A 10,627-nucleotide genomic window follows, 5' to 3' on the forward strand; every position below is an offset into this window, starting at 1 on the left:
CTTGTAACTGCCAGGAGGGAGTCCCCTTCTCCTTGAGATGTCCCATGGAGCTGCCATGCTGCTCTCTCTCAAATGGGAGTACAGCCCATGCTGTGTTTCCCCACTGTCCCCACCCCACACACCCTGGACCCAAATTGACTCTCTCCAATGGAGAACCAGGTCAGAGCCAGGCCTGACTTCCCTCAATCCCTTTAGCACCAACAGGCCTTAAGCAGTGGTGTGGGCCCCTCCCCTTTCCCAGTGCCCTTAACAGTGAGTGAGGCCATATCAGAGCTCAGGGCAGAGCTTGTCCAAGCTGTTGCCAACACGTGACATAAGGTCTCACTCATCTCTTCCCATTGCCCTGTGAGAAGGTTCAGGCAGTAGGCAGGGGTGAGGCTGGGAATTCACCGTTCCCTGTGCTCACACCAGGCCATCTGCCCCTCCCTTCCCTCTCAAACTGCTCTCACTATCTGTCTTTCTAAAGAAGTTCTACCGAGAGCGTCGATTTTTGATGATTATGTAACTTATGATGACGATGATGACGATGATGACGATGACGATGATGACGATGACGATGATGATGACGACGTTGGGGCTCCCTATGTTCCTGGTCTGGGCCACATCTGGCTGTGTTGTTGGTGGCGCTGAAATGAAACCGCAAGAATCAGAGCCCCAGTTGGGACTCCAAACTGGGGGAGGCTTCCTCAGCTCCTGCTGGTCCAGGTCCATCCTACCAGGCAGACGGTGTCTATCACTGTCCTTGTGGCAGCTGCTGTGACCAGTCCTGATGTTGGGAAGGGAGGAGGGGATGCAGCCAAAAGGGGAAGCAGGGTTTGCAATATAAGAAGTCACTACTACTCTGACAGACAGGGGGTGATGCTGGGTAAGGATGGTGACAGCGACCACCTCTCAGGAGCTGACAGTCCAGGTGGCACTGAAGGATTTCTGGCAATACACCAGGTGACATGAAAAAGATAGTAATTCTCAGATAAAGAAACGTAAGAGCATCTCTGGAAACAGACTGATGCTCCCCTGTTTGGGGCAAGAAATCCAAGAAATACCCAAATACAAAGGTGTATGCATCAAGGAAGTGATTCCAGGAGGTGAGAAGGGAAAGGAAGAATTCTAGAAGAATTCTAGAATTCTAGAAGAATTCTGCCAAGAAGAATTTCCCATGGATGGATCAATTTCTCTCTCCACACACACACACACACACACACACACACACACACCACACTGTGGGGTAGGTCAAGGTCATTTCAGGAGAACCAGCACTCCATCCAGTCTTCTGAGTTACCTGTGGTCTCCCGGGTTTCATTCCAGTGCTCCCATACTTGCTGGAGCCAGCTCTTACAGTCTCCGTTTGACGTCCGCACAAGGAGCTTGTTCAGCTCTTTGTCATTGTCCAATGTGCCAATGAACTGTTGGCCTCCAGGAGAAACCACTGTCCAATTTCTCTTTTCTGGGTTGAAGCAGTGGCTTAACTCTCCATTGAAGGCAAACTGCCAGGATCCTCTGGTGTGTCCGTCGGCCCCACGCTCACACATGAGCCTGCCCTGCATGGTGAGAGAATCTGCCCCCGCCCCCGCCAGGGGAAACAGGTCAGCCTCTGGTCCTGACCAATCCTTTGCCCCACCCACTGCGCACTCCTCGGCTCCCCTTCTGCCCTCCTGGTCCTGCTCTGGCCTCCTTGTCTGCCCTGGCTGCTGGGACCCACTTCGAAGTTTTCCATGATCTCCAGAGCTCCCAGCCCTGCCAACGTGTTCTCCTTCTGCCCTGGACCTTCAGACTCACCGCTCTTAGTGAAAATCTCCGCTTTGCTGTCCAGCAGTTTCTTTCTGAGCTCTTCCCCCAGGTCTTTCAGAGGTTCCATTTGTGTGTCCCAAAATGCTGTGTCCTTCAGCTTCATCCCCAGAGGACCAATGGGTTTGACCCGCTTGCTCCCACAGGCATAGGAAAGAAACTTATTTCCATTGACCTGGCCTCGAATCTCACACCACGGTTGTTCAGGCCCGGCCTGAGATGTGATGGAGAAATTGTAGGAAAGCAAGAGAGCATCTGGGAAGGAAAAACACAGGTGGAGGTGGTGCTGGAAGAAAAAGAGCAGCAGGCACCTCGCTGCCATCCAGGTGACAGCAATAGAATGTGTGCAAGACAGAGCAAGAACTGTCCCTGCACAGCGGCTCCCCCTAGTGTAGAGGCTGGGGCCCTTCCCCTTTTGGGATAGGATCAGGATACCTCTGCCTGGCAGGAAGCCACAAATGCCCAGATGGGAACCCGCACCAACCAAACGCAGGCCAAACGCTGCATCAGTCACTCTACCCAGTGCAGGCACAAGCCAGCCTGGCCATAGCAGAGGAGGCCTGCATGTCACAGGACTGTCAGGACGCAGGCCAGTGTCCTGTAGGAAGATGAGGGGCAGGGAGGGGGCTGCTCCTGAGGAGCTGGGGCAGGGCGGGGGCAGTGGGGATAGAATCCAAAGTCCGAGAAGGGAGAGTTCAAGACCATGGGTCGCAGGATTCCGTAGGGCCCAGGAGATGGCCCTAATGAGCTCCAGGGATGAGTCCAAGTAAAGTTTGCACTGACTAGTTATCTGAGCAGAGACTAGAGGAAGGGATCACAAGGCTCAGAGTAATGCATAAGTCAGAATGATATAAAATAGAAGCAAAACAAACAAAAAACTCCCCAAACAGAAAACCCCAAAAAGGTCCGCAAAATATATCCAGGGGGAGCTCTGGAGGGGCGGGGGTGGTGACTCAAGGAGAAGTTGCTTCAGTGCCAGAGTCGAGCAGGTGTGCGGGGGTCCAGGCCCTGCGCGATCGCCCTGTCCTGTACCCAGCCCGGGGCTCCAGGGCTGGGCTCCCGCTCCCCGAGGGGGGCAGGCGGGGGATGGGGGCGACAGCGGACTCCCCGCCGCGGCCTCTCCACCTCCCCTCCCCCCACCCCCCCGCTCCAGCGCCCAGAGCCTGGCAGTCCGTGGTCCCCTCGCCCAGGTCCCCTCTTTTCCGTCCCACAGGGCGACAAAGTCCCGGCGGACTCCGCCGAGCGGGAAAGGAGCCCGCGGGCGGCGGCGACTGCGTGGGGTGGGGGTGGGGGGCGGCCCAAGCCGGCGACAAGTTTCCCAAGTTCCCGGGACTCACCTGTCTCTGCTCCGCCGCGCGTCCCGCCCACGACCCACCCGGACGGCGCCGCCGTGATCCCGCGCAGCAGCCGCAGGAGAAACAGAAACAGGAGCCGCGAGCGCCCCGGGAGCCTGGTGGCGGCCGTGGGCTCCATCGCGACCCCGAGCCGGGGGAGTTGCGGGTGAGGCGCGGGGTGGCTTCCGAAGGAACCCGCGGGCCGGGAATCGAACGTGCTTGCTGCGGCCGGGCCGGGGCTGCGCGGGAGGGCGCCTGTCTCCCGCCGAGAGGGACTGGACCTCTGTCCGCGAGAAGCTGCTCAGTGTCGCCCAACTTCCCCTTCTCACACTCGCGGCAGAGGCGAGAGAACAGGCGCGGGCGGAGCCGGGAGAGGCAGAGGAAGGGGCCAAGGACCCAGCCGAAGGCGGAGCTGCCGGCTGAGCCGACTCGCTGAGCCACGCTGCCAGGTGGAGACAGCGACGGACTGAATCGTGCCGGGGCCACTGGAACCGCCTCGGTCCGGATCGGCGGGAGTGGGCGGGGCGCGGACGCGCGGGGCGCGGACGGGCGGAGCTCGGACTTGCCCCCTGGGCAAGGAAGATTTTCGATGCTTGGAAACCACTAGACAGAGACACTTGCGCCTATGGGTGTGACAAGTTAACTGGATTCTTTTTGGGCACTAGGTGAATTTTACCCCCATCTTTCATAAGAATCAAGTTTGGTGAGATGATTTATAGGCAATCCTCTCCTTCTTTTTGAAGGCACGTAGCTTCAAGTCCCTTATCTCTGCAAGTGTAGGAGAAGCCTATGGGCCTGTGGCCAACTTTTAATGCAAGTTCTCAGACTCTGGAAGTAAAAGCAGAGGAATGCTATTCCTCCAGTATGGAACCTCTTAGCAACCCATAAATTCTACAGAGAATCCTATTTCCAAGCAGTGCTACCTTCAGGTTTGCAGAGGAGGAAAAAAATGACGGATTTTTTTTTCAGTGACCACACTTTAGCTCTGAGACAAAGTGAGTGTTGCAGCGAGAGTACATCACTTTCACTCACGATCATCTTCCTGTCCTATAAATTGCATAAAACCAGCCACATAATGCTAGACTTATTGTAGGTATGATAGATAATAAAGTATCCCATCCCCGTTAGTCACTGGAAACACTTCTGTTAGTTCTGGGCTTTGAGAACTAAATAGCCACATTGTAAACGACTACACCTGGAGGAACTGAACGCAGCTGACTGAATCAGATGTGACCCGATATGTGTAGGGCTCTAACAGAAGCTGGATGAACTGTTCTAGCCTACATTTATTTATTTATGTATTCATGGAATATAGATTTATCTACTTTTGGTTTCCTTTTACAGAGGAACTCAAGATATGTGGGTCTGTTGGTAAGCATGTCCTGTGTCAAACTGGAAAAGGTACTATGAGAAATCACGTGTTTCTAAAAATTGTGAAGAGAATTTAAAATCTGCCAGTCAGCTAGGAATGCTAGGATAAGAGTGAACTACCGTTTACTTCTCAATTTTTAAGGGTTAACAATTCTAGTATAGAAGCTTAATGAATAATTTTAAATAGTTTAAAAGACATTTAAAGAATATACCTACACTGTGTGAATTGTAGTAATACTTTCCCTGTTGAGGAGAAATCACTAATATTGTTTTCTTTTTCCTATTTTTTAAAATGTAAACTCAATTAAATGACATATAATGTATTCCTAGCTTCCAAGGTAGAGGCTAGCGGTTCATGTCTCACATAACACACAGTGCTGACTACACCACGTGCCCTCCTCCCCCACAGTGTCCACCACCTAGTTTGTCCATCCTGCTCCCCCTCTCCCCTCCAGCAGCCTTCAGTTTGTTTTCTGTGATTAAGAGTCTCTTATGGTTTATCTCCCTCTCTGGTTTCATCTTGTTTATTTCTCCCTCCCTTCTTCCATGATCCTCTGTTTTCCTTCTTAAATTCCACATATGAGTAAGACCATATGATACTTGTCTTCTCTGACTGACTTACTTCGCTTAGCAGAACACCCTCTAGTTCCATGCTTGTTGTTGTAAATGTCAAGATTCCATTTCTTTTGATGGCTGAGAGTATTATACCACATCTTCGTTATCCATTCACCTGTCGATGGACATCTGTGCTCTTTCCATAATTTGGCTATTGTGGACATTGTTGCCATAAACACTGGGGTGAACTCGCCCTGTCGGTTCACTACATTTGTATCTTTGGGGTAAATCCCCACTAGTGCAATTGCAGGGTCATAGGGTAGCCCTATTTTCAACTTTCTGAGGAACCTCCATATGGTTTTCCCAAGAAGCTGCACCAGCTTGCATTCCCACCAACGGTGTAAGAGGGTTCCTCTTTCTCCACGTTGTCACCAACATCTGTCCTTTCCTGACTTGTTAATTTTAGCCATTCTGACTGGTGTGAGGTGGTATCTCATGGTGGTTTTGATTTGTATTTCCTTGATGCTGAGTGATGTGGAGCATTTTTTCATCTGTTGGCCATTTGGATGTCTTCTCTGGAGACATGTCTGTTCATGTCTTCTGCTCATTTGTTGATTAGATTGTTTGTTTTGGGGTGTTGAGGTGGTAAGTTCTTTATAGATTTTGGATTCTGGCCCTTTATCTGTCATTTACAATATCTCCTCCCATTCTGTAGTGGTCTTTTGGTTTTGTTGACTGATCCTTTGCTATCCAAAAGCTTTTTATGGGGTACCTGGTGGGTTAGTTGGTTAAGTGTCTGCCTTCTACTCAGGTAATAATCCAAGGGTCCTGAGTTCGAGGCCTGCATGGGGCTCCCTGCTCAACGGGGAGGATGTTCTTCCCTCTCTCTCTGTCCCTCCTCCCTGCTTGTGCTCTCTCTCTGAAATAAATAAATACAATCTTTAAAACAACAATAACAACAAAACCTAGAGCTTTTTATCTTGATGAAGTCCCAGTAGATCAGATTGGCCTTTGATTCCCTTGCCTCTGGAGACATGTCTTATAAGAAGTTGTTGCGGGCGAGCTCATAGAGCTTGCTATCTATGTTCTCCTCTAGGATTTTGATGGACTCCTGTCTCACATTTAGGTCTTTCATCGATTTTGAGGCTGTTTTTGTGTAGGGTGTTAGAAAATGGTCCAGCTTTGGGGCACCTGGCTGGCTTAGTGGTTAAGCCTCTGCCTTCCCCTCAGGTCAGGATCTCAGGGTCCTGGGATCGAGCCCTGCACCGGGCTCTCTGCTTAATGGGAAGCCTGCTTCTCCCCTTCTCTCTGCCTGCCTCTCTGCCTACTTGTGATCTCTCTCTGTCAAATAAATAAATAAAATCTTAAAAAAAAAAAAAGAAAGAAAGAAAATGGTCCAGTTTCATTCTTCTGCACATGACTGGCCAATATTCCCAACACCATTTGTTGAAGAGACTGCCTTTTTTTCCCCCCATAGGATATTCTTTCCTGCTTTGTCAAGGATTAGTTGACCATAGAGTTGAAGGCCCATTTCTGGGCTCTCTATTCTGTTCCATTGATCTACGTGTCTGTTTTTGTGCAGTACCATACTGTGTTGAAGATTATAGCTTTGTAATAGAGCCTGAAGTCCAGAATGTGATGCCACCAGCTTTTATTTTCTTTGCCAACATTGCTTTGGCTATTTGGAGTCTTTCCTGGTTCCATACAAATTTTAGGATTACTTGTTCCAGCTCTGGGGAAAAAGTTGATAGTATTGTCATAGGGACTGCACTGAATGTGTATGTGAATGTGCTCTGGGTAGCACAGACACTTAACAATATTTGTTCTTGCAATCCATGAGCATGGAATGTCTTTCCAACTCTTTGTCTCCCTCAATTTCTCTCATGAGTGTTCCCTAGTTTTCTATAGTTCTGTAGTTTGCTTCTTTGATTAGGTTTATTCCTACATTTCTTAGGGTTTTATGTGCAACTATAAATGGGATCACCTTTTTTATTTCTGCTTCCTTTGTCTCATTGTTAGTGCATAGAAATACAACTGATTTCTATGCCTTGGTTTTATATCCTGCCAGTTTGTTGAATTCCTGTATGAGTGCTATCCATTTTGGGGTGGAATCTTTTGGGTTTTCCATATAGAGTATCATGTCATCTGTGAAGAGTAAGAGTTTGACTTTTTCTTTGTCGATTCAGATGGCTTCTTATTTCTTTTCATTGCCAATTGCTGAGGCTACGACTTCTAGCACTATGTTGAACAACAGTGGTCAGAGTGGATATCCTTGCCTTGTTCCCGAGCTTAGGGGGAAAGCTCTCAGTTTTTGCACACTGAAAATGATATTCACTGTGGGCTTTCCATATATGGCTTTTATGGTATTGAGGTATGTTTCCTCTGTCCCTACACTGTGACGAGTTTTCTTCAAGAAAGGATGCTGTACCTTGTGAAATGCTTTTGCTGCATCTATTGAGAGGATCATGGGATTCTTGTCCCTTATTTTATGAAGGTAGTGTATCACATTGCTTGGTGTGTGGATGTTGAACCACCCCTGTAGCCCAGGAATACCAACCACCTGGTCATGGTGAAAAATCCTTCTAATGTACTGCTAGATCCTATTGGCTGGTATCTCAGCTGTCACACTGATGTCCTCCCAGTTTTGGTGATGTTCCCTGATGTTGACATTTTAGGATGTATTTCCTCTACACCAGGACATTCCCCTGGGTCACCACAGGATCATCTCCTAGTAGGTCTCATGGTACCTGAATGTCTCCTCGTTCTTAGACTCTGCTTCGTATTGTTCCAGCAATGTCCAATACAGCCAAAGAGATCGGCAGACTTGGGCATTTTCCATTTCCTAGATGTGCTGAAGATGAGGGTTAGAGTGTTTTATTTGCCTTGTTGGTGGATTAGCTTAATCTGTAAATGCAGGTGAAGAGATTCAGATGTAGGAGGCCACTGGGAGAGTATGTTGTCCAGAAGTTCTCAATATATATTTGAAAGCTTTGTTCATCCTGTGTTTTGGCTCACCTTTGTGTCATATTTTGACAAGAGTTCAGATTATTTAGTCTTAACTAGAGAGAAACAGAAATCTCCTAACACATTGTATATATTGTACCTCATTTGGATATCCTATGGCTAATTTTTTGCTATGACACATAGCACCACAGTAAACAATCGTACATCTCTATTGCCTTTTTGGTTCCCATATATTTTCGGCCTCGAATTAACACTGGGATTGCCATGCAGTAGGATAAACACACCAACCATCATCTGGATAGGGTGAACTATATGGCAAATGAGGGATTCCATTTAAATTCCTACCAACGCAGAAGAGAACTCTTGTCATTCCATTGCCTGTCCACCACTTGCTATAGATCTCTTTAAAATCTTCAGTTTGGGGTGCCTGGGTGGCTCAGTGGGTTAAAGCCTCTGCCTTCAGCTCAGGTCATGATCCCAGGGTCCTGGGATCGAGCCCTGCATCAGGCTTTCTGCTCTGCAGGGAGCCTGCTTCCTCTCTCTCTCTGCCTGCCTCTCTGTTTACTTGTGATCTCTGTCAAATAAATAAATAAAATATCAAAAAAAAATCTTGTTAGTTTGATGCATGTATAAAGCAAGCCCGTTGTTCTTCATGTTATCTCGATAACTTGGGATGTGTTCAGTGATTTCTGAGGCTGATTTACTGTCTGTGACTTGCTCTAAGCACTTGCACAGATCTTGGGAGAGCCAGAATTACACATATTTATTTGCGGGAGCTCTTTCTATATTCTGGATACCAATCCTTTGCTCATGAGGGAATAAATCAACTGTTAGAAGCAGATCTATTTCTGCTGTGAAGACCCACTGTGCTCTGAAGGAGGTGAGTCAGTGGGGAGGGATGACAGGAGAGACAGTGGTGGGGGATCCAGGAAACTCAGAAAGATTCTCAACTGCTTCATTTCCAGAACATTTGTTTGTATGTGGCCTGTCGGGATCATGTCTGAGACTGACAGTTGGCTGCTGGAAAGCGGATTTCTGAGCGATCTTTCAATTCTCTATCTCCACAACAGATCTAGCAGAATCACCACTTTTATTTTCCCCATACAGTGGAGGAAGAACACAATTCCATGAGTTCTCTTGGGATATAAAAGAAATTCCAGGGGCACTTGTGCGGCTCAGCCAGTTAAATGTCTGCCTTCAGCTGAGGTCATGATCCCAGGGTCCTTGGATGGAGTCCCACAACCAGCTTCCTGCTCAGCGGGGAGTCTGCTTTTCCCTGTCCCTCTATCCCTCCCCCAGCTTGTTCTCTCTCTCTCTCTCTCTCTCTCAAATAAATAATATCTTTGAAAAAATTAAAAATAATAATAAAATTCCAAATTAACTATATTGTATGATAAAGATAGTATTTATTTAAATATACATACCTGGACATAATTTACTGAAGAAAACAATCACAATACGTCATTCTGTTTAAAAGTCAATGAGCCTACTTCTCAGTACATAGAAAAAAAATCACTGAGATTCTAGAGCTTCAAAAAATATCTTTTTGGTGATACTGTCTGCAAGGATTCTTACAGAGAAGAATCCAATATGGCACAACCAAAGGACAACATGGAAAATGTTTTCTTTGTAGAGATTCCCCATTCAAGTATTTAAACACTTCAGTGCAGGAATTCCCTCACTTAGCACCGAGAGAAAATGGCATAGAATATGCCAGTGGAATGTGCTGAACAGGAGAGGCATGAAATCAAGAAGGGACATGGGAGGTTCCCTGTCCTGCACCAGGTGGCTGAACTGAGGTCTCTGGATTTGTAAACTTGGAAGTGCTGTTGGTCTAATGATGAACAGCAGCTCATCCAAAGGCATCTGGCCCAGAGGCAGAGTCGCTGAGCTGGTCCCCACGCTGAGGGGCTTCTTGGTGCTTGGCAGTCTAAGAACAGAACAGGTGTTTGTCTCTGTGGCTGAGGAAATCCTGGGTCCCCTGTCCTGGGGCTGCCCTTCAATAGCACTCCCCACCCCAGAGCCCAGACCTCACCCAGGGGCATGCATTTCCCCAAGCCATGTCCCAGCCCTGGGCCCAGTCACCTTTAGAAACCTCCTCCCTCTTGAACCAAATCACAGAGTCAGCCCCAGGCCCTGTTATCAATGGTCTGGGCTCAGGACCAAAGTGAGTAAGAAACCAATGTGCTCACGTGACTCGGGTACCCATGCTCCCTCTCATGGCAGGTCCTAAAGGACCTGCTGGGGGATCTGACAGAATACAGGGGCCTGCATTTGACACTTCTAACCTTGGGGAACCCTATAGGCAAAGATCCTTCTTTTCCTTTCCCTCCTAGCCTCCTGCAGTCAGCACACAGAGTTCTTAGTCTGATGATCCTTCCCCCATCCCACCCATTCCTGGTCCACTCAGCTGGGAGCTCACAGGGGAGTTCAGTTAGCCCATCCCCCAGGTCAGCTCTGCTCAAAGCAGGGGCTGCTCAGGGGCTCAGGATGTGAGCTCTGCAGGAAGCTGGCTGCCAGGGACGGCACAAGCCTCAGTCAGGGTTCCCACTGTTGCACGGAGAACTGGCCTCCTTCTAGTCCCATCATGCATGGTCTCTACTGCCCACTTGCTTCCT

At 48.5% G+C, this 10,627-nt stretch overlaps 1 protein-coding gene across 1 annotated transcript; it reads right to left on the minus strand.

The window, feature by feature from the left end:
• Positions 1–471: 471 nt before the first annotated feature.
• LOC308344281 (UL16-binding protein 3-like) lies at positions 472–3,258 on the minus strand (the record flags this gene model as incomplete). The annotated part of the gene is made up of 4 exons (XM_080805877.1): positions 472–626; positions 1,280–1,555; positions 1,777–2,040; positions 3,123–3,258. 4 exons carry the CDS (start codon positions 3,256–3,258, stop codon positions 472–474), a joined length of 831 nt encoding a protein of 276 aa, XP_080662003.1.
• Positions 3,259–10,627: the final 7,369 nt, after the last annotated feature.

The sequence above is a fragment of the Martes martes genome (assembly GCF_963455335.1).
Source record: "Martes martes genome assembly, chromosome: 6".
NCBI classification, from domain to species: domain Eukaryota; kingdom Metazoa; phylum Chordata; class Mammalia; order Carnivora; family Mustelidae; genus Martes; species Martes martes.